The following is a 24,670-nucleotide window of genomic DNA, read 5'->3' as shown; positions in this document are numbered from 1 at the left end:
GCCCTGCAAATTGTTTTCTTTCAGGTGCTTATCCAACTTTTTGAAAGCCGTGATTGAGTCTTCCTCCACCATCCTTTCAGGCAGTGCATTCCAGATCTAACCACTCGCTGTGTAAAAAAACGTTTTTTCTTCTGGAGCCTTTGGTTCTTTTGCCAATCACCTTAAATCTGTGTCCTCTGGTTCTCAATCCTTCTGCCAGTGGGAACAGATTCTCTCTAGCTACTCTGTCCAGATCCTTCCTATCACAAGACCAATAGTCTTTCTTGATGTATTTTTGGTCAGCCTGGTGTCTGGTATGGAAACTCATTACAGGAAACTTTGGTTTATCCGGAGGTTGTATGTCCGGAATACTCGATCTAACGGCAAAAATCAAGAGCCGTTTTCTGTAAGTTTTTTTAGATCTCGTTCTTTTTTTTCCCCAGTCAGCCACTGCAAGGTCTGTAGCTATAGCAACAGCTTCAGCTAGAGACGCTTGCAGCTGCAGCCGACTCTTTAGAAGCTGTTGCTAAGTAACAGTGTTTGTTGTCCGATACGGAGATGAAAACCTCCGTATGCTTCAACATTAACTTTGTATGTCCGGCAGTTTTGATAGATCGGCAACACGCCGGTCCCGTCGGTGCCGGATATCTCACAGTTTCCTGTACCTTGTTTAAAAGTCTCCAAGCTAGAGGAATCTACTCAGGTATGTTCTTGTGCTTCATATGAAGTGCACATCCACACACCTGTAGGAACACAGCCCATTTACCCAAGTTCGGAGCTTAGATGCAGTTTGGCAGTGCCAGGGTTTAGGGGCTCACAAATGTGCATAGGGATATTGTTGGAATTTAACCAGATAAAATGACACAGCTTGTCACCACAGAACAATAGTAAGTTTATTGCTGATTGTTTAGCTATGATCACTGTATCCACTGGGACATTGGCTGTGCAAGGTTATCTGGAGCCAAGTGGGAAGAATCTTGGGCCACAATAATGGGTCCACTCCTCCAGGTTCAGTTCATGAGCCAGGTTGCCTGGCTAACAATCAACAATGTCCTGGAGTCCTGTAAATTTGCCTAACTCAGGCATGCCAATTGTTGATTTAATTACTATCCCTAGGTATGTCATCTTGAGCCATTTTGATCTCGCATTGACCCAATTTACATCCCTGCACCCCAGGCCAGGAGAATAGTCACTGGTTGCTGATTAGACAACAGATAAATGAGAGTTTGGCCCCTGTTAGACAGACACAAGTTACCAAGAGTTTCTCATAAGCAGTATAATGACAAAACAACTTGTGGTAAAATGTATGACTATATTTACCACCATCCTCCTAACCACTATACCCCAGCAAACCGTGGTTCTACCATTTGGACAGCAATAAGATCACACGCTACGTAAAGCCCAGTCTAGGGCGTGGTCCTTGCTCCCTCCCAACTTAGGCCAGAGCCCCTCTTTCTCCCCCCCCCCCCCCCCCCCCACCCTCCCTTCTCAGATGTCTGCTCTACCCTGATTACCCACTGCCAAGTTCTCTCGCTCAAGTGTGCAGCTCCTGGCTTATTTCTTCCTTCAGTGAAGCAACACATGTGGGAGGCATACAAGTAGTGTGGGCTACGTACAAAGAGAGCGGAAATGGGAAGCATTAGAGACTTGCATAAAGAAGGAGATAAAAATAATAACAAAAAAGTAACAATAAGAAAGAGGTATGGCAACAAGAGAAAGCCATACAGAGCAACAGAAAAAGTGATCAATGAATGGCGAGCCAGACAAAATTAGAGAGTGGGACACGAGCAGTGAGACAGCTATAGCAAGTCATTTATTTTTACTTTTGTCTTGAGCAAGGCTACGGTTGATCAAATATTTTAGAACAATTGGCTGCATGTTGACTTTAACTGGAAATTAATCTTAATTGCATTTTTCTCATAAAGCTATGTTAAATATTTCTGCCAGGTATTTTAAGGTCCTAATTCAAGAAATGGATCTAAAGTTAGATCTTGGTTTTCTTTATGCCTTGATGGAATGCTTCACCCAATCAACAGATGCTGTTCTTGCAGAACAAAAGGTAGAAAACAAACATATATAACCTCAGTATAAACAACAAAATAGATGGTATAAGTTGTATTTACTTTAATGTCCTTTTTACTTATCCTGCAAGATATTAGTGGTAATTTCAAAATTCCCATTCAGATACACCTACATTTTCTTTGGGTAGTGAATTTTAGGTTGCACATAGGAAAATACAGGAGTGGAGAAGACTCAGTCCATCTGGCCAGTCCTAAAAACGAATGCCTTTCAATCACCACTCCTTCAGATATCTATCCAATTCTTCCTTCAGTTTTTTTCCACGCTATCTGCCGCCATGGCCTTCCTGAGCAGTCCGTTCCACATATTCACTACGCTCTTCATAAAGCAGTTAAATCTAAAATGTTTGGGCATGTTCCCTGTTCCATGTTTGAGCCTGTGTCTGCTGGTTTTTGGTTAGAGTTTGTGGCAAACTTAAAACACGATATTGTGGTTCAATTTATCTATTCTCTTACGAGTGTTGAATACTTTGACAGTATCTCCCTTGTGCCTTCTCTTTGGTAGAGTAAACAATTTCAGATTCTGCAACCTTTTGTCATGGCTTAGATTCCTTGAGCTAGTAATCAATTTGGTTGTCCTTTAATGCACTGCCTCCAATACCTGGATATCCTTGCTATAATACAGCAACCAGATTTGTACACAATACGGCAGCTGTGGTGTGCCAGTGCCTTGTCTAGGCTCATTATTATCACCTAGGATTTGAGCTCTATCCCTCTGAGTCCTGAGGTTGTGAAAGGTGCTATATACATGCAAGTCTGTCTTTCTGTCTATACAACCAAAGATCAGGTTAGTTTTCCTTACTGCTGTGGCTTACAGCACTACTGGTTTTAGTGAGCTATCCACTGATGCACCCAGATCCTTTTGCTATGTTGTGTTCTGTAGTCAAGAGCCATTTAGTTTATATTCCCGTTGCCTCTTACATTTTAGTCTCGTTACCATACATTTATCCATATTAAAAGCCATTTGCCACTCATCAGTGCACTTTTCTTACCTATCCAGACTCTTTTGTATTTGGTTTGTGTCTTCCCTATTTGTTTCTGTCCCAAGCTTAAAATTGTTTATATACATTATAAACAGCAATGATCTCGACACTAATCCTTGTTTACTCAAAGAACTCCAATATGTACTGAAACATTTTATACACTTAAGTTTGTTTATATGAAATTGCAGCTTGTTCCAGGAAACTTGCATTGAAGCAGGATTCTTATTTTTTTCTATCTTTACATACAAAACATAACTTCCTTTCCTCAGAAGGATGTCACCAGAAGTTTTGTCTCTTTTTAAAACTGTACCAAATTTAGCATATCTACCTCCTCCTGCAGCACCTTTTTCATGATGATGAGGTCCAAGAGTCCATCACCATTTCACCATTTGTGTGTGGTGGCCTAATGCTAGGTCGGGGGAGGGGGTTACCCAGAAATTTAGCCTCAGTGTTTTACATCAGTTCTGCTTCCCGCACTGGCTGAGGTGGTTTTCTTGCTTCCCTCCCCTCAACTTCCCCCAGGAGTCCAATTACCCTCCCGACCTGAAGACTTCATCTGGTCTTCACTCGGCTTGGTGAAAATGGTTTTGGGCAGTAGCACAAAACGGGCAGCCCGGTTTACATCCCATCTGATTTTCTTTTCCATTGACATAATTGGAAGAGAAATCGGACAGCATGTAAAACGGGCAGCTGATTCATTATCACCCATTTTGCACTACTGCCCAAAACAAATTTAACCAACCACTCCCTTCTCCCCCCCCCCCCCCCCCCCCCCAAACCTAGTGTACAATCCCACAGGAGATTTACTTAACGCACAGCTTAACACAGTGGCCGCAATATTTACTAAGGCATGAGTTCGGAGCAGTGGGTGGGGTGGGGTGGGGGGAGGGGCGGCGGGAGTAGGAGTTATGGACAGGAAACCAAGAAGTACGTGTTTTCATTTTCTTCCTTCCAGCTTTCCTGCTCGAGAGCCAGCCTGATTGACAGTTTGGCTGCCTGTCGGGCAGGGAAGGCTGTGGCACAAGTGTGCAACCGAGGAGTAGGTAGATTTCGTGGTGATGGGAGGGAGAGAGCATGGAGGGGTCGGAGATTGTGGAGGTGGAGGGTCGGACAGATCGTGGGGGTGGGGTTCGGAGATGGTGGAGGTGGGGGGCCGGACAAATCACGTGAAGGTGTTTTTTTTTAACAGGGTAGCTTGTTGGGCCTAGAGGACACCCTCTTGCTTCTCCTGGTCCACAAGCAGTGCTGTTCAGGCACATACCTGATGGATCCAGCATTTCTCGTCTTCTATTAGATGCTGGATTTCCCGAGGCTAGGTAAATCTGGCCGACGGTAGTTAAAAAGAGAAACCTTGTTAAAATGGAGGCACGCAGTCTGAGAGCAGTTTTGATCACCTGCCCCCCATCCAGCCTCCATTTAAAACCGGACGGATTCGAGGCGGCTTGGGGTCGGGTTTGAAACTTTTACAATTTTGACTTCCCACCCTGACCTAAACCTACCCGTTTTTGGGAGTGAAAATTACCCCCAGTATGTCTAGATGATGTGTGTCAAATGCTGAAAATCAAAATATCCAACTAAAATATGAAAGAAAGTAAAAGCAACAGCAAATTGCCACAATATATGGAGAGTTTTAAGAAGTGCTCTTTAGTTAAACTAATGAAGCTCTAATTTTTAAGTTCAAACTTGAAATATGATTTGTTTGAACCATTGTGTTTTGTTAAGCTGGAACTATTCAAAAAGGACCTCGAGTATAGTCAAACAGAGCTGTTGACTGAATCTGCCATAGACAACTCACCTGTCAGTCTATATGAATATTTCCATATTTCTCCTATCAAAGTAAGTAGAAGTTTTAACTATTTTACTCAGAAATAGAGGATTGTATTTGTTTCAAATATAAAAATTAGTCTCATTTATACAATATATATAGTCTTGCAGTTTTTTATTGTTTTAAGTTTTTATTGAGCTCTAGAAGGCACAGATATATGGTTGAGTCCCACTTATGATTTGTTCAAACAGTACATCACATGCATAACTTAGTGAAACAGTTCTGCGATCATAGAGATGTTGCACATTAGGAGCAAAAGACTATGTGGTTGATTTTAACTGGAGTTGCGTTCGGGACAGGGTGGTTAGCAGTTGATAGCAGTGCTGCGAGGGGGAGGCATGCCCTGGGCTGGGGAGGCTCAGACACTCGTTGCCGGGCCCAGGGGAGCCATCCTGCACCTCCTGGCTCACAAGAATTCCACAGAAAAGTTACATTTTAATATTTATTTTAGCCTGTTCTGGCCACTCTGAGTCCAGCCATGGTTTGGCTGTTGAGTAACAAGATAATTAACAGCAGCTTCCATAACTTTGGACAATACAGATATAAAGACAATGGGGTAGAAGTTGGGTGTAAAACAGATACCATAAGGATCAATTTCAGGGACTAACGTCTCACACCCAAAGGACTTCTGAAAGATAGTCGGCCGAATTTTCAGGCAGCCTTGGTGGCTGCCTAAAGCGGGCATTAGATCCCTTGCATATGTAAATGAGTGGCTTGCCTAAATTCAACATCGCTCCACAAGTTTTTTTGATAACATTCCTGTGAAGCGCCTTGGGACGTTTTATTACGTTAAAGGTGCTACAGGAAACTCTCATTTAAACGGCACCTAAATATCCGGAATTCTCTATTAACCGGCAAAATTCTCGCTCCGAAAACAACACCTCAATAACCAGCAATGTGTCCGAGTCTCCTGCAGTGGCCGAGTTAGTCAGTGGGGGTAGTTCTCCAAACTGCCACTACTCGGCTTCTTGGCGCTGTCGGAAGTCGGAACACCTCAATAACAAGAGTCTGACTCTCCCGCGCTGCCAGTAGTCTCTTCTGATCCGCCATTTTACAGGGGTACTGTGTGTCTACCACGCTGCTGGTAGTCATTGCATTGCATTATGGAAATCCCAAAAGTTGGTCCAAGCAAAAGGAAGAGAGTGGTGTTAACTTTAAAACAGAAAATCAACATATGCCAAAGACTAGAAAGGGGAGAGAAGCGTATCAACATTATGAATGAATTCAAAATCGGTTCGTCAACAATCTATGACATCAAATCGCAGAAGAATAAGTTTTATTCAAGCTCGAAGACATCTAAGGGTGTAGAAAAACGGCATACACTTTGTAAGCCTAAGCTTGAAGAGCTGGATACCGTGCTTTATGAGTGGTTTTCTCTTGAGCGTTCAGAGGGTGTTCCGATTTCCGGACCCATGCTAATCGAAAAAGCGAAGGATTTCTACGCAAAGATGGAGCTCACTGACAAGTGTGCTTTCTCCGAGGGATGGCTAACGTGCTTCAAGGTACGGCACGGGATACGACGACTCGATATTTCCGGGGAGAAGAAATCAGCTGATCACGACGCCACAGAAGAATACTGCGATTATTTCAATCGGATTGTGCAGCAACATGATTTGTCGCTAGCACAGCTATACAATGCCGATGAAACTGGCTTATTTTGGAGGTTTTTGCCAGAATCAACGCTTGCTGGGGTTAGTGAGGCTAATGCTTCAGGCTACAAGAAAAATAAAGATCGTGTAACCGTGCTAACATGTGCGAATGCTGCTGGATCACACCGAGTTAAACTTCTTGTCATTGGAAGTATAAAAATCCCCGTGCATTTAAAAATGTGAGGCACTTACCTGTTGAGTACAAAGCTCAAAGAAATGCTTGGATGGATAAGGAAATCTTTTTGAATTGGTTCCATCATATTTTTGTTCCATCTGTGAGGGAACATTTCCGTAGAATAGGGAAACCTGAAGATAGCAAATGCATTTTATTGCTTGATAATTGTAGAACCCATCTGCATGAATCCGAGTTGGTTTCAGGAAATATTTTCACCATTTATTTGCCACCAAATGTAACTTCTCTCATACAACCCATGGACCAGGGCGTTATCCAAAATCTCAAATCTCATTACAAGAAAGACTTCCTACGTAAACTGATAAGCCAAGATGACAATATTCACGCATTTCAGAAGGAATACAATCTTAAAGATGCCATCTTTAATGCTGCATGTTCCTGGAACTTGGTGAACGGTCACACTTTGAGACAAGCCTGGCGCAAGTTGTGGCCTTCTGTAATGTTTGCTGAAGGTGGTGGTTCTTCAGAGGAGGAATTTCATGGGTTCAATGTTCGTCCCAAGAGGAGTACAGTAATGGAAATGGCTGGCATGGTGAAAAATGTACACCCAGCAAACACTCTACATCACCTCAGTGAAAGTGATATTGAGCAGTGGGCTGATGCAGATAGAGAAGTTGCTGTTGTGCATATGCTAAGTGATGATGAAATAATGGAGAATGTTTTGAATCCAAAGAAAGAAAAAGAAAGTGAGATGGAAAGTGAAGAGGATGAGATTTCTGAAGAGAAGAAGATTTCTTGGGCTAAAGCTGCAGAAGGATTTGCTTTATTCCTCAGATTTGCTGAAAGGCATCCTTGCTATTCTGCCCAAGAAGTTATGTACCTCCATATTCTGCAATCCACCTTTCTACAAAAAAGGCAAGAGTCCACTAAGCAAGCAGACATCCGGGACATGTTTAGGAAAGCTTCCAAAAGAGTTGAAGCAGTGGAAGTGCCTGAAGAATCTGTTGAAGTGCATGATCCTGATGACCCAGCTGACATGGATATTCCTGATGAACCAGTTGACTTGGAATAAGTGTACAGTCAACCACAGTACTTTATACTGTACTGTACAGTCGTTTATAAGTTTTGTTTTACTGTTAAGTAATTAAAGAGTTATGGATTACCCTCAACTGGCAGTACTATACTTAATCAAGCATCTTCCACCATCCATTTAACACAACATTCTGTAGGTGAGTACCCAATTACTGTATACTGCACATTTCTTGATTTTTAAAAATGTTTCTTTGTTAAAAATAGCCTCGGTAGATAACCCTCTCTGTCATCCGGAAATTTTGATAAACCGGCAACACGCCGGTCCCGTCGGTGCCGGATAAAAAAGAGTTTCCTGTATATAAATATTTGTTGTTGTTGTAGCAAGTCAGAGAAAACAAACAACCAACCCTTTTTAGATACCTTTAGGTACTATTCTATCATGTGCCTCAAAGAGCGTTTGTCGTTTTATTAGAAGTAGCAGAATAGTACTAACATTGGATCTTATTTGAAGCTTTCAATGTTAAACCAATTTTTAAAATTATTTTATGGGATGTGGGCGTTGCTGGCAAAGCCAGCATTTATTGCCCATCCCTAATTGCCCTTGAGAAGGTGGTGATGAGCTGCCGCCTTGAACCGCTGCAGTCCATGTGGTGAAGGTACTCTGTTAGGTAGGGAGTTCCAGGATTTTGACCCAGCGACGATGAAGGATCGGCAATATACTTCTAAGTCAGGATGGTGTGTGACTTGGAGGGGAACGTGGAGGTTGTGGTGGTGTTCCCATGCGCCTGCTGCCCTTGTCCTTCTAGGTGAAAGAGGTCGCGCTAAAGCAGTAAATAGAACAAGCAAATAATAGCAGGAGCATAACACATATGTTTACAATAGTTGCTACACCATGCCAGCTCTTTTTATATGGAAAATAATGGCCCAGAATTTGCAATTCTGATGATGGCAAACTGGCAGCGGCCACTGTTATTTCGCCTTTGAAACTGACCACAACTTCAGGATTTAGTGCTTGTGCAGCCTAACGCGGAAATCTTGAAGTTGCGGTCTATCATTCACTGCTCCTCCGCAGGCTGCGCTGTGTCCCCCCCTTCACCCCCACCACCCCCCCCGCCAGAGCTGGTAATCAGTGTAACCTGTCAAACCATGGAAACAGATGAAAACATTGGCTTTTCTGTGGTAATACCGCTGTTACATACCCCATTAAAAGTTTGACCCTTTTGGTTCAGGTGTAACTGAGGTTTTTACAGCATTTTGACTGCTAAACAAAGGTTATGGCCCTGAAAAACTAACTTTAATTTTATGCAGTGTCAAATTTATCCATTTTAATAAAAATTAAAATTTTTAAGAAACTTAAAGAAATAATAATTTTAGTTCATCTTTATTTCAGGTTTGCCTTTTCCCTATGTGAGAACCCCAATCTTTGTTTTGCTCTCTCAACATTTTAAAAAAGTTAGAATGGAAGGAGCTTACCCACATACTTCCGGGCTTGCTGTCTGTGAAAATTCTGCAATTTTATTGGCTGCTCAGACAGCTTGTTGACTTCACAGCAGGTTTTCGCTGGGATTCCCCACTAACTTGCATTGATTTCAGTTACGTGTTGGAAAACCCGAATTTCTCGCCACAGAAATCGCGAAATCTTTGTGTGACGCTCACTTCGGAGCCAACAGCAGCAAACGCCTTTGCTTCGATGTGACCACAAATTACGGGCTAGTAAATTTGCATATCTAGTGCTAAAACTATGATTATAATTACTTTTTACCCAGTTGCTCTTTTTATAATAACACCAATTACATAAGAAGGTGTCCGATTTATTCCATATCTTTGAGAGGTTGCAGCTAGATAACCGCTTAGAGAAAGGCTTCAAATCAAACCCATTGATTCATACAGGATTTAAAGTGTTAAATGCACTTTAACAGAATTAAAGGAGTCTCTACCAAGCTAAATATTAGAGAAAAATGCATCATTTAGTGGACCCAGGATTCCTTGGCAATCTGAGTGTCAAATTGACAGGTCAACATAAAATTATTCAAAATGAAAATGATCCAAGATTGTCAATTACATAGATTATGAATTCAGTTGTCTGTAGGTCAGCCAAAGCTACATTATCCAGTTTGTGAGTATTATTGTCAAAATTATTTTAATAGCATATCTACATTTTAACATTGTTGCCCAAGAGTACCATTAATTATCATTGTCTTGAACTAATGTTTGTTTTCTTGTAGCTACATTTGAGTTTCTCTATCAGTTCCGGAGGAGAAGAAAGTAACAAACAGCAAGAAGCAGAAATAATCCCAATGCAGTCTCTGCAGCTTTTGTTAAAAAGCATTGGAGCAACTCTCACTGATGTACAAGATGTTGTCTTCAAGTATGTGTATTACTTGTATGATTTTATAAAGATTTAATTGTATAATTCCGGAGAAGCAGTGACCCTTCTGAGGACTGCAATAGCATTTATGTATGAAAACAAGAAACATATTGGCTGCGATTTTCTCCTCGGTGTCGGAATGGGTGCAGGTCAGCTGGTTTCCAGGTTCCGGTCCCACCCCCAGCTGCCTCCGCTCCACAGACGTGATTTTCCCTTGATTATACCGGCCAATTAACAGGAAGCAGGTCTGATGATGTCATTTGATGACGCGTCATTTGTCAGTTTCCTTAAAGGGACCATGCAAAATTTTATTTTGACAGTTGATTTTTCAGTGTTTGACAGCATTGAGGTGCTGAAAACACTGACGATCACTGCGCAAAGGTGAACTCTTGCATCCAGGCTCTCCAATGACGCCCTCCATATGCTGGAATAGATGACAGCTGCAGGTGAGATGACAGAAGCGATCTGTCACTGGTGAGAGAGTTTGTCCCAATGAGGTGGCACTGGACATACAGTTGGATTTAAAAACATGTAAGCTAAAGAAATCTGTATGTATTAAAAATGCAGTAACCAACATTTTCTTTGCTCTGAAACTCACCATGTGCAACATTGCATCCTTGACACCACTTCTGCAGCTGTCATCTTTTCACAAACATTAGACCAGACTCTCAACACGCCACACTCAGCTGATGTGGTGTCTGGACATCGTGAAACCCGACGGAAAAGCTGGAAAATCGAAAAACAGCCTGAAAACTGCTGACGAGTACCTGGTAATAGGCAGTTAATTGCCTTTAATCCGTTTCCTGCCTCTAGGTGTCGGGTCCATTCACAAATCGGGGACCCGACACTTGGGAAGGTTGTTTGGAGGCGGGTTGACAGCGGGTGTGAAACCCGCCATCAATCAAAATGACATTAACCTCTGACCCGCCTCCAAACCCGCGTTGTGAGCGCTGGCAAAATCACAGCCATTGGTTCAGTGACAACTCTTGTTAAGTCAATTGATTGTGAATTGAAGTTGCGCCACGAGAACATCAGCACATAATCTAGTATCAAAAATGGTGACCATGAAACGAACAGATTGTCGTAAAAACCCATTTGGTTCACTGATGTCCTTTAGGGACGGAAATCTGCCGTCTTTACCTGGTCTGGTCTATGTGTGACTCCAGACCCACAGCAATGTGGTTGATGCTTAACTGCCCTCTGAAATGGCTTAGCAAGCAAACCACTACAAAAAATAATAATAAAAATAAAATTGGTCGGACCACCTGGCATCGACTTAGGCACCGGCTTTGGATTCCCAGCCCAGTCGACCCTGTAAAGTCCTCCTCACTAACATCTAGGGACTTATGCCAAAATTGGGAGAGCTGACCCACAGACTAGTCAAGTAAGAGCCTAACATAATCATACTCACAGAATCATACCTTTCAGCCAACGTCCCAGACTCCTCCATCACCATGCCCTGTCCCACCAGCAGGACAGAGCCACCAGAGGGTGCGGCACAGTCGGGAGGGAGTGGCCATAGGAGTCCTCAACATGACACCCTACCCCATGAAGTCGCATGGCTTCAGGTCAAGCATGGGCAAGGAAATCTGCTGATTACCACCTATCGCCCTCCCTCAGCTGATGAATTAGTGCTCATCCATGTTGAATACCACTTGGAAAAAGCACTGAGTGTAGCAAGGACACAGAATGCACTCTGGGTGGGGGACTTCAATGCCCCATCACCAAGAGTGACTCGGTAGCACCACTACTGACCAAGCCGGCCAAGTCCTGAAGGACATAACTGCCAGATTGGGCCTGCGGCAGGTAATGAGAGAATCAATACGAGGGAAAAACCACCTTGACCTCATCCTCACCAATCTACCTGTCGCAGATGCATCTGTCCATGACAGTATTGGTAGCAGTGACCACCGCACAATCGTTGTGGAGACGAAGTCCCGTCTTAAAACTGAGGACGCCCTCCATCATGTTGTGTGGCACTACCATCGTGCTAAATGGGATAGATTCAGAACAGATCTAGCAGCTCAAAATTGGGCATCCATGGGGTGCTGTTGGCCATAAGCAGCAGCAGAATTGTATTCCACCAAAATCTGTAACCTCATGGCCTGGCATATCCCTCACTCTACCATTACCATCAAGCCAGGGGACCAACCCTGGTTCAATGAGGAGTGTAGATGAGCATGCCAGGAGCAGCACCAGGCATACCTAAAAATGAGGTGCCAACCTGGGGACGCTGCAACACAGGACTACATGCATGCTAAACAGCGGAAACAACATGCTATAGATAGAGCTCAGCGATCCTGCAACCAACAGATCGGATCAAAGCTCTGCAGTCCTGCCATACCCAGTCGTGAATGGTGGTGGACAATTAAACAACTAACGGGAGGAGATGGCTCCATGAATATCCCCATCCTCGATGATGGCGGAGCATAGCACGCGAGTGCAGAAGGCAAGGTTGAAGCGTTTGCAACCATCTTCAGCCAGAAGTGCTGAGTGGATGATCCATCTCGGCCTCCTCCTGAGGTCCCCACCATTGCAGAAGCTAGTCTTCTACCCGGAAAACTGCCCAGGTAAGCCCTGTCCACAAAATGCAATACAATTTCAATCCGGCCAATTGCCATTGGTCTACTCTCAATCATCGCAAAGTGATGGAAGGTGTCATCGACAGTGCTATCAAGCGGCACTTACTCACCGATAACCTGCTCACCGATGCTCAGTTTGGGTTCCACCAGGACCACTCAGCTCCAGACCTCACTACAGCCTTGTTCTAATAATGGACAAAACAGCTGAATTCCAGAGGTGAAGTGGGAGTGACTGCCCTTGACATCAAGGCAGCATGTGACCGAGTGTGGCATCAAAGAGCCCCAGTAAAATTGAAGTCGATGCGGATCAGGGGGAAAACCATTGGCTGGAGTCATACCTAGCACAAAGGAAGATGGTTGTGGTTGCTGGAGGCCAATCATCTCAGCCCCAGGATATCGCTGCAGGAGTTCCTCAGGGCAGTGCCCTAGACCTAACCATCTTCAGCTGCTTCATCAATGACCTTCCCTCCATCATAAGATCAGAAATGGGGATGTTCACTGACAATTGCACAGTGTTGAGTTCGATTCACAACGCCTCAGATAATGAAGCAGTCCATGCCCGCATGCAGCAAGACCTGGATGACATTCAGGCTTGGGCTGATAAGTGGCAAGTAACATTCGCGCCACACTAGTGCCAGGCAATGACTATCTCCAGCAACAGAGAGTCTAACCACCACCCCCTTGACATTCAACGGCATTACCATCATTGAATCCCCCACCATCAACATCCTGGGGGGTCACCATTGACCAGAAACTTAACTGGACCAGCCACATAAATACTCTGGCTACAAGAGCAGGTCAGAGGCTGGGTATTCTTCAGCGAGTGTCTCACCTCCTGATTCCCCAAAGCCCTTCCACCATCTACAAGGCACAAGTCAGGAGTGTACTGGAATACTCTCCACTTGCCTGGATGAATGCAGCTCCAACAACACTCACATAAGAAATAAGAACAGGAGTAGGCCATTCGGCCCCTCGAGCCTGGTCTCCCATTCAATAAGATCATGGCTGATCTGATCTTGGCCTCAACTCCACTTTCCTGTCCGCTCCCCATAACCCTTGATTCCCTGTTTTTCAAAAATCTGTCTATCTGCGCCTTGAATATATTCAATGACTCAGCCTCCACAGCTCTCTGGGGTAGAGAATTCCAAAGATTCACGACCCTCTGAGAGAAGAAATTCCTCCTCATCTCCATTTTAAATGGGTGATCCCTTTTTCTGAAACTATGCCCCCTAGTTATAGATACCCCATGAGGGGAAACATCCTCCCTGCATCTACCCTGTCAAGCCCGCTCAGAATCTTATATGTTTCAATAAGATCACAAAGCTCAACACCTTCCAGGACAAAGCAGCCTGTTGATTAGCACACAATCCACCACCTTAAACATTCACTCCCCCCTGCACTGGCGCACTGTGGCTGCAGTATGTACCATCTACAAGACTCACTGCAGCAACTCGCCAAGGCTTCTTTGACAGCAGCTCCCAAACCCGTGACCTCTACCACCTAGAAGGACGAGGGCAGCAGGTGCATGGGAGTACCATCACCTCCAAGTTCCCCTCCAGTCACACATCACCCTTACTTGGAAATATATCACCGTTCCTTCATCGTTGCTGGGTCAAAATCCTGGCTCTCCCTCCCTCCCTCCCTAACAGCACTGTGGAAGTACCTTCATGGATTGCAGCGGTTCAAGAAGGCAGCTGACCACCACCTTCTCAAGGGCAAATGGACAATAAATGCTGGCGTTTCCGGCGACGCCCATATCCCTTGAACGAATAAAAAAAAATCTAGGCTGACATTTTAGTTCAGAACTGAGGGAGAGCTGCAATGCTGGAGGTGCCATCTTTCAGATCAGACATTAAACTGAAGCCCATCCACCTGTTGATGTGGATACAAAAGTTCCATGGCACTATTCAATGAAGAATGGAGAGGTCCGGGCCACCATTTGTCCCTCAACCTAATCTACCAAAAAAAGTGTAAAAAGTAATTAATTACACTGCTGTTTGAGGTACATTGCTGTGTGCAAATTTGCTGCTATGATTATACTTCAAAATAATTAATTTCTAGTAAAGCACTTTGGTATATCCTTAAAGATATGAAAGATGCAATATAAATGCAAGTTAATTTGTTCTTGTGTTTAAGAGGATTTTAGCTGATTCCCCATGGTTACGGTCGCAACAAAAGGGTTGTTAGTCCGGCAACAATAGCCTTGCATGATGCAGGATCAAGTGGTTTTTATAAACAGCAAGCTTTAATATACATTCACTAATAACAGTATTTGTTTTATTCAATTGTTCTACAGTATTACATTACATGGTAAGCAATTAATACAATCTGTTTTCTTCACAAAGACTCGTTCAAGTTGATCAGACTTGTAACCTTTGTGGATGGACTTCCGACTGTCCTGCGAGCGCTCTAACTTTAAGAGGAAAGAAGCCCCATTCTTATACTATTCGGCTACCTTGGGGTGCACCTGTGATCACAGCATGCGTAGGTGCACGCTGGCTGAGATCACGTATTGAGGTGTTTACCACGCTTCCAATCTTTTGCCCATTTCTAATCTTTCACCCTTCATCTCTGTTCTACAAGCTTTGTTTTATGTGTAGGCCAAGTGGCCTTGCAGCCTTCCATAATTCTGACTGCGTTAGCAGTATCTCTGTTATTTCTTACTGTGGTATGTGGTGTCTTAGCAACTTCCCCCTTATCTGGGTGCCTGATTCTTATGTGAACAACAATAAGCTGAGCCATGTGAAATAAAAAGATTCTCCTTTTCTTGACATTTGCTCTCTGGCTAAAATGCTAAAACAAAACATGCTGGGATACTTTGGCCATTTAAACCATTTAAAAATATTCCAATAGGATATATTAAGAATTGTATGTTCTGTGGTTCTGCAGATTTCTGTAATTCTTCTTGATTATTCTCATTTATTCAGCCAAGCAGAAATCATGGGATACAATCACTTTGAGTTTATATTCTAATTTTAGTAATGCAAGTCACCATAGATGTTTCTGTCTTTTCCAGGTGCCCAGTTATTAACATTAAGCATCATGCAGATATTTTTCATCAATGTAGATCTCAAAAATATTGGCATAGTAAATGGGGGAAAGGGGTGCATTTATAAAGCACCTTATTACATCTAGGATATATCATGATGAAATAAATTAATTTCAAGTTAATTAACTGCTTTTTATACAAAAATGACAATCATTTTGTATCCATCAACAACCCAGAAATAGCAATTAGAAGATCAACCGACGAACTTTTTTTTGTGGTATTGATGATGGAGGAATGTTACTCAAGATGCTGGGAGAGCTGCTGCTTCTTAAAATAGTGCCATGGAATCCTCTATCTAAAGCATCAGAAAGCTAATTGGAACCTCCATTTACTGTCTCGTGAAGGACAGCATCTCCAACAATGCAAAGCTGTCTCAATTCTGAACTGGAGTGTCAATCTAGATTATGTATTCAAGTTCCATAGGAAGGCTTGAACCCACAATCTTTCAACTTAGGCAAGAATGTTAAAACCAACATTTATAAATACTGTCTTATGAAACTGTTTTAAAGATGATAAGATGATTCCACACCATGACAACTGTACCCATTCTAAAACCTCTCATCCCTCATGATAGCATTGGTACATCCTATCCAGTAGCCAGCCTTAACATTGTAGAGGGAAGGGCTTGATACTTAATCCAATGGGGTTACGAATGGATTCAGTTTTTCATTTTTGCTTAACTACCACAAACCAGACTACATAAGTCAGTCTTCTTTGGTGCCAGGCCCCATATAGAGTCCCCATTACCACAGCGGGTGCCTTTTCACTTCAGCTGTTGCAAAATCCTCAATGGAAGATAATATACAAAAGCAACTGGTGGGATATCTGGGTTAATTCTGGGAAAAGGGGACATGATCTATGCCAAAAAAATGGGTAGGATGGAAAAACACAATTCCGCCCCAGCACCACACAGCGATTGTCCCAGGAACCCATTCTGCAGATTGTCTGAAGAGGGCAAGTCATTGCAATCTCACTTGAGACTCCTACCAAATGTAGGAGTGTTGGTAGGCTTACCTCTTGCACCACTCTCAAATGTTTTCGATATGGGAACGTTAAACTATTCAGCTGACCAACCTGAATCTCCATAACTCATATCTGATCTTTTTGAACCCATAATTTTATACATCATAAGTCGCCTAATTTGAAAACTCTCTTACTTTCCCTTAATTCTGCTTGCAGAGTAAATGGGAATTGTGATCCAATGGTTGGAACAATTTTATTGTTTGTTTGTTCAAATAAGAATCAATTTTGAAATTTTTATTTAATTTGTCCCAGGAAATCATCTTGCTGAAATTTTATTTATATGCATGCAAGCTAAAGTAGCAGAAGTTTATACTGCCATGTTCGTCTATATAAACAGATCCAGTGATCTTTGACGATCTGGAGAATTATTTGTTTTTTTCGATAACTTCAAGCAACCTCATTATTAAGTAGCATATAACTGAAGGTGCAGTAGATTCTGCTTCTTTGCCTTGTTGTTTAGGTACCCAAGTTTTATATTATAGTTATGAGTATGCTAAAGGCTTCTCATGGAGAAGCATGCTGAAGGTTCCTCTCTCCATAATTATCTGAAAGATAGCTATGTGGATTAGTCTGGATAATTTTACTGGCCACTGCTGTTTTAATCTGAATGCTCAGTGCAGCAAATGTTCTGGCACTTCTGTGCTCTAGCTTGGTCTCAAAATTGTCAGATTTCCTTATTTCATTTCTGTACTACTTCGGCACAATTCCTTCTATGTTGAGCAATTGGGAAGAGTATTACAATTCGTTTTGGTAGGATTTCTTTCATTCTTTGTAGTGTCGTGCAACTTCCACGTAAACTTCAATGTTTCTGTCCGTCTTTTCTTTCATGTGAAGCTTTTTTTTTAGTGTTGGTATTTTTTTTCCTTTATTGTATCAATTAATTTCCATTTGCTGTCATCCAAAAGAACTAGGAGCAAAAAGGTGCATACGCTTTAATTTGGAGAATGTCTTTTTTATCTCCACATGATGTTTAATTTTATTTTTAACTTAATGGGCTCTTTTTCCTAAAACTTCAGGCATAAACCATGACTTTATAAAGAAAACAATCATTTATTATTAACACATTAGATTCTAATGAAAAATTTTCTAAACAATAGCGGGTTTATGCACAAATTAGAATTGGCTTAACAATACCTTCTGAATTTCCAAAAAACATAACCTTTAGAAAATAAAGGCTGAATTTTAATCTACAGGAGCACGTGGGTTTGGAAGCAGGTGGGGGGTTAAAATCCTGCGAAATTGACAGCACATTAGGAAGCCAAAGTCCAGCGCATTGGGCTGCGTGTGAGCAACCCCCTCGGGAGAGGCGAGTTGCTCCTTAAGATATGTTAATCGCTCAGTTAGAGCGATATTGACATGGGTTTTCTACTTTAGCTTTGGATCCACAGGTTTCCCGGGCTTCCTGGAACTTGCCAGTGAAAGCAAGGCGAGAACACAATGGCAATTGAGGGGGCTGAAGCCATGTCAGGGAAATATGCCAGTAAGTACTCTGTACTGGCAGCTGCTTTCCTACCTGCTTGTGGGAAAGAGTTTGTTCACAGTACTTGTTCTGAGAGGTTATTTTACACGCTTTGGAGGTGCCATTGACACTTTGGAACTCTGATCTATCAGATCAGCATGGGTGCCGTTTACACTGCCTTATACTGGACCTCAGATGAGGACGAAGCTGACAGCTGCAGCAGGACCAGCAACAGACTGCTGCTCAAAGACTTGTAGCTCCACAGGAGAGAGGGCAGCAGCAGATAGGTGCAGCTCGCAGGAGGCCATACCCGGCACACACTGTCTACAGGCAGAGGATAAGCTTCCTCAACATGTCTGAACACCAGTGTCTCAGGAGGCTCAGGTGGTGGCAGACATTTGCAGCCTGCTGCAACCAGACCTGCTGCCAACTGGACCTGGTGGTCACGCTTTACCAGTGGCTGTCAAAGTCAACTTTGCTTGCAATGATGCCAGTCAGAATGAGAGGGCGCTCAGGTTTGCCGCTCTGGCTGGCTGCGGGCATCATCAACTGCACACCTGTGGCAATTAAGGCACCCCAGATCACCCAGGAGTGTTCGTCAACCGCAAGGGCTTCTACTCCATCAATATGCAGTTGGTGTGCAACCGTAAAAAGATTTTTATGCAGGTGTGCGCAAGATTCGTGTGCAGCTGCCATGATGCTATTGTCCTGTGGTACTCCACTGTCCCTGATCTCCCTGCACCTCAAAGCAAAGTTATCAGCTGGCTGCTTGGAGACAAGGGATAACCACTTAAAATGTGGCTGATGACACCTCAGAAACCTGAGGAATGAGGCCCAAGAGCTATACAATGAATGCCGTATGACGATGCCTGGACAGATCTGGAGGCGCCCTTCAGTACGCACCAGCCAGGGTCTCCAGATTGGTCGTGATGTGCATCGCTCTGCACAACATTGCGCAGCAGCGAGGTTTGGACCTTTAGGAGGAACAAGACGCAGAGCACAGACCCCCTTCGGAGAATTACGAGGAGGTGGAAGGTGTTGCGGACAATGCACCACCAGTGGTGCACATTGCTGCCCGGGATGCCCTCATAATTGTGAGGTCCACTTAGGCTCTACCAGTGCACCTATCTAACAACCACATGCAAAAGCCACTTCCCCCTCCCGCCAAAGCACAAAGCAATCCTGCAAAGAACCAATTATCCCTTTCACAGCCCCCCATTGGAAGCCATCAATTCATGTCTTCCCATTCATCATCATCTCAACTGAAAAGGCCATTTTCCAGCCAGCCAGCAACCAAGAATGGGCAAGATGGGAAAGTGGTGCAAAAGAATAATATTTATGTGCTTCAAATAGACAACAGAAACTTAACAATCCATCAATGTGTAACACACCCATGTGCATATCCTTGTGCAACTGTAAATCTTTACTCTTTTTCCTTCTACGTGATGCCACCCCTGTGGAGGTCATTCGGCCCATCTTGTCCTAGCTGGCTGACAAAGAGCTATCCACCCTAATCCCACTTTCCAGCACTTGGTCTGTAGCCTTGAAGGTTATGGCACTTCAAGTGCATATCCAAGTATTTTTTCAATGTGATGAGGGTCTCTGCCTCTACCACCCTTTCAGGCAGTGAGTTCCAGACCCCCACCACCCTCTGGGTAGAAAGAGGGATGAGGTCCTTCAACAAGAATTTAGGGAGCTAGGTAGCAGATTGAAAAGCAGGACCTCAAAGGTTGTAATCTCTGGATTACTCACGGTGCCACGTGCTAGTGAGTATAGGAATAGGAGGATACAGCAGATTAATGCGTGGCTAAAGAGTTGGTGCAGGAGGGGAGGGCTTTAGTTTCCTGGATCACTGGGTCTGCTCCTGGGGAAGGTGGGACCTGTACAAGTCGGACGGGTTGCACCTGAACCGGAATGGGACCAACATCCTTGCGGAGAGGCTTGCTAGTACTGTTGGGGGAGGGGTTTAAAGTAACTTGGCAGGGGGATGGGATACGGAGTGGAGCTATAGTAGGGGGTGATGCACAGCCAAATATAGAGGAAAAAACAAGTCGGCCTGGAAGGCAGAGCAAATATGTAACGGCACAAGGGAGTATGGCAAGGCTGGATGGCATTTATTTTAATGCAAGGAGTCTTGCGAATAAGGCAGATGAATTGAAGGTGTTGATGAACACAGGGGAGTATGATATTGTTGCTATCACAGAGACATGGTTGAGGGAGGGGCAGGACTGGCAGCTCAATATTCCGGGGTATAGAATCTTCAGGCGAGACAGAGGGGGGTGTAAAAGAGGAGGGGGTGTCGCAATATTAATCAAGGAGTCAATTACTGTTGTAAGGAGGGATGATATCTTGGCAGGTTCCTCTAATGAGGCCATATGGGTAGAACTTAAAAACAAAAAGGGGGCAAGCACTTTGCTGGGAGTGTACTATAGGCCCCCAAACAGTCAGGGGGAGATAGAGGAACAGAGATGTAGGCAAATCTCAGAAAAGTGTAGAAATAATAGGGTAATAATAGTAAAGTATTTCAACTTCCCCAATATTAACTGGGATAGTCAGAGTGTGAAAGGCTTAGAGGATGCGGAATTCTTAAAGTGCATCCAGGAGAGCTTTTTGAGCCAGCATGTAGAAAGTCCTACAAGAGAGGAGGCGGTACTGGACTTAATTCTAGGGAATGTAGCCGGGCAAGTGGTAGAAGTGTCAGTAGGAGAGCATTTTGGTGACAGTGACCATAATTCGGTGAGATTTAAGGTAGTCATGGAAAAGGACAGAGATGGGCCGGAAATAAAGGTTCTAAATTGGGGGAAGGCCGATTTTAATAGGATAAGCAGGATCTGGCCAAAGTGGACTTGGATCAGCTACTTGTAGAAAAATCCACATCACAGCAGTGGGAGTCTTTCAGAAAGGAAATAGAGAGAGTACAACGCCAACATGTTCCCGTAAAGGTTAAGGGTGGGACCAACAAACCCAGGGAACCCTGGATGTCAAGGGATATACAAGAATGGATTAGGAAAAAAAGGGAGGCTTTTGGCAGATACAAAGGACTAAAAACAGTGGAAGCCCTAGAGGAGTATAGAAAGTGCAGGGGGTACTTAAAAAAGAAATTAGGAGAGCGAAGAGGGGGCATGAAAAAACACTGGCGAGCAAAATAAAGGAAAATCCCAAGGTGTTTTATAAGTATATTAAGGGCAAGAGGATAACCAGGGAAAGAGTAGGGCCCATTAGGGACCAAAGTGGAAATCTGTGTGTAGAGCCGAAATATGTAGGTGAAGTTTTAAATGAATATTTTGCATCTGTGTTCACTATGGAGTAGGACGATGTAGGCATAGAAATCAGGCAGGGGGATTGTGATATACTTGAACAAATAAGTATTGAGAGGGAGGAGGTACTAGCGGTTTTAGTGGGCTTAAAAGTGGATAAATCCCCAGGCCCTGACTGGATGTATCCCAAGCTGCTGTGTGAGGCAAGGCAGGAGATTGCAGGGGCTCTGACACAAATTTTCAGAACCTCTCTGGCCACAGGGGAGGTGCCAGAGGACTGGAGAACAGCTAACGTAGTACCACTGTTTAAGAAGGGTAGTAGGGATAAATCGGAATTACAGGCCAGTGAGCCTAACATCCGTGGTAGGGAAATTATTGGAAAAAATTCTGAGGGACAGAATTAGTCTCCACTTGGAGAGGCAAGGATTAATCAGGGATAGTCAGCATGGCTTTGTCAGAGGGAGATCACGTCTGGCCAATTTGATTGAATTTTTCGAGGGGGTGACTAGGTGTGTGGATGAGGGTAGTGCAGTTGATGTAGTCTACATGGACTTCAGTAAGGCTTTTGACAAAGTCCCACATGGGAGACGGGTCAAGACGGTAAGAGCCCATGGGATCCAGCGCAATTTGGCCCATTGGATCCACAATTGGCTTAGTGGCAGGAGGCAGAGGGTGATGGTCGAATGTTGTTTTTGTGACTGGAAGCCTGTGTCCAGTGGTGTACCGCAGGGATCGGTGCTGGGTCCTTTGCTGTTTGTAGTGTACATTAATGATTTAGATATGAATGTAGGAGGTATAATCAGTAAGTTTGCAGATGACACGAAAATTGGTGAGTGGTAAATAGCGAGGAGGGAAGCCACAGGCTACAGGATGATTTAGACGGGTTGGTTAGATGGGCAGAACAGTGGCAAATGGAATTTAACCCTGAAAAGTGTGAGGTGATGTATTTTGGGAGGACTAACAAGGCAAGGGAATACACAATGAATGGTAGGACCCTAGGAAGGACAGAGGATTAGAGGGACCTTATCTACCTGTCCTGCTGCCTTCAGGGACATAGATCCCTGAAGGCAGCAGGACAGGTAGATAAGGTGGTTAAAAAGGCATATGGGATACTTGCCTTTATTAGCCGAGGCATAGAATATAACAGCAGGGAGGTTATGATGGAGCTGTACATAACACTACTTAGGCCACAGCTGGAATACTGTGCACAATTCTGGTCGCCATGCTATAGGAGGGATGTGATTGCATTGGAGAGGGTGCAGAGGCGATTTACCAGGATGTTACCTGGGCTGGAGCGCTTCAGCTATGAAGCGAGCCTGGACAGGTTGGGGTTGTTTTCCTTAGAGCAGAGAAGGCTGAGGGGGGACCTGATTGAGATGTACAAAATTATGAGGGGCATAGATAGGGTGGATAGAAAGGAACTTTTCCCCTTAGTAGAGGGGTCAATAACCAGGGGGTATAGTTTCAAGGTAAGCGGCAGGAGGTTTAGAGGGGATTTGAGGGAAAACCTTTTCACCCAGAGGGTGGTTGGAATCTGGAACTCACTGCCTGAAAGGGTGGTAGAGGCAGGAACCCTCACAACATTCAAGAAGCATTTAGATGAGCACTTGAAACGCCATAGCATACAAGGCTACGGACCAAGTGCTGGAAAATGGGATTAGAATAGACGGGGCTTGAAGGCCGGCGCAGACGTGATGGGCCGAAGGGCCTCTTTCTGTGCTGTATAACTCTATGACTCTGACTATTTCCCCTCAAATCCCCTCTAAACTTTCGACCAATTACTTTAACTCTATGCCCCCTGGTTATTGACCCTTCTGCTAAGGGAAATAGGTCCTTCCTATCCACTCTATCTCGACCCCTCATAATTTTATACACCTCAATTTGGTCTCCCCTCAGCCTCCTCTGTTCGAAAGAAAGCAACCCCAGCCTATACAATCTTTCCTCATAGCTAAAATTCCCCAGCCCAGGCAACATCCTCGTAAATCTCCTCTGCACCCTCTCTAGTGCAATCACATCCTTCCTGTAATGTGGAGACCAGAACTGCACGCAGTATTCTCGCTGCAGCCTAACTAGTGTTTTATACAGTTCAAGCATAACCTCCCTGCTCTTGTATTCTATGCCTCTGCTAATAAAGGCAAGTATCCCGTATGCCTTCTTAACCACCTTATCTACCTTTCCTGCTACCTTCAGGGATCTGTGGTCATGCACTCCAAGGTCCCTCTGATCTTCTGCACTTCTCAGTGTCCTACCATTTGTTGTGTATTCCCTTGCCTTGTTAGCCCTCCCCAAATTCATTACCTCACACTTCTCCAGATTGAATTGCATTTGCCACTGTTCTGCCCACCTGACCAGTCCAGTGATATCTTCCTGCAGTCTGCAGCTTTCTTCTTCATTCTCAACCACACGGCCAATTTTTGTATCATCGGCAAACTTCTTAATCATACTTCTTACATTCAAGTCCAAATCGGCCAAGAGCAGCTCACCAGTCAGAGCAGGGATCTGAGCAGTCTGCCTCTACCTTTTTTTGAGGAGGTAACAAGGAGGGTCATAGAAACATAGAAGATAGGAGCAGGAGTAGGCCATTTGGCCCCTCGAGCCTGTTCCGCCATTTAATGAGATCATGGCTGATCATCCAAATTCAGTACCCTGTCCCTGCTTTCTCCCCATATCCCTTGATCTCTTTAGCCTTGAGGAATATATCTAACTCCTTCTTGAATATATTTAATGAATTGGCCTCAACTGCCTTCTGTGGTGGAGAATTCCACAGGCTCACCACTCTCTGGGTGAAGAAATTCCTCCTCATCTCAGTCCTAAATGGCTTACCCCTTATCCTTAGACTGTGACCCCTGGTTCTGGACTCCCCCGCCATCGGGAACATCCTTCCTGCATCGAGTCTGTCTAGTCCTGTTAGAATTTTATACGTTTCAATGAGATCCCCTCTCATTCTTCTAAACTCTAGCGAATACAAGCCCAATCGACCCAATCTCTTGTTGGTTGGTATGTTTGGACAAGGATGAGGATGAGGGTGAATGTGAGGGTTGGCTAGTGAGATGGGGAAGTGATAATTTAGACAGGACGGGTGGAGGTGCAAGGTAAGTTGGTGTGAGTAAGGATGTGCAGGAGTAAGGTAGGGAAGGCAGAGTGATGGGAATGTGATGAGTGGCACAGCAGAATGAGGTTGAGTGTGGCTTTGCAGTAATGTTTCATGATCTACTGAGATCATTGAAAGGTTTGCGCCACTGCAGCCTGGTCC

General features: G+C 44.0%; 1 protein-coding gene across 6 annotated transcripts in view; it reads left to right on the top strand.

Annotated features, from left to right (window-relative positions):
* Nucleotides 1-24,670, top strand: part of vps13a (vacuolar protein sorting 13 homolog A) — a 631,135-nt gene that overhangs the window by 510,492 nt on the left and 95,973 nt on the right. For all 6 annotated transcript variants that reach the window (XM_085985825.1, XM_085985842.1, XM_085985834.1 and 3 more), the window contains 3 exons: nt 1,927-2,038; nt 4,763-4,876; nt 9,905-10,047. In XM_085985825.1, coding sequence (XP_085841951.1) covers nt 1,927-2,038; nt 4,763-4,876; nt 9,905-10,047 — 369 coding nt within the window. The remainder of the gene's footprint in view (nt 1-1,926; nt 2,039-4,762; nt 4,877-9,904; nt 10,048-24,670) is intronic.

Source organism: Somniosus microcephalus, chromosome 1, assembly GCF_052327205.1.
Source record: "Somniosus microcephalus isolate GS21.2 chromosome 1, FLI_Smic_1.0, whole genome shotgun sequence".
Lineage (NCBI taxonomy): Eukaryota > Metazoa > Chordata > Chondrichthyes > Squaliformes > Somniosidae > Somniosus > Somniosus microcephalus.
Note: the sequence above shows the minus strand (reverse complement) of the source record. Positions and strands in the feature narration are given on the sequence as shown.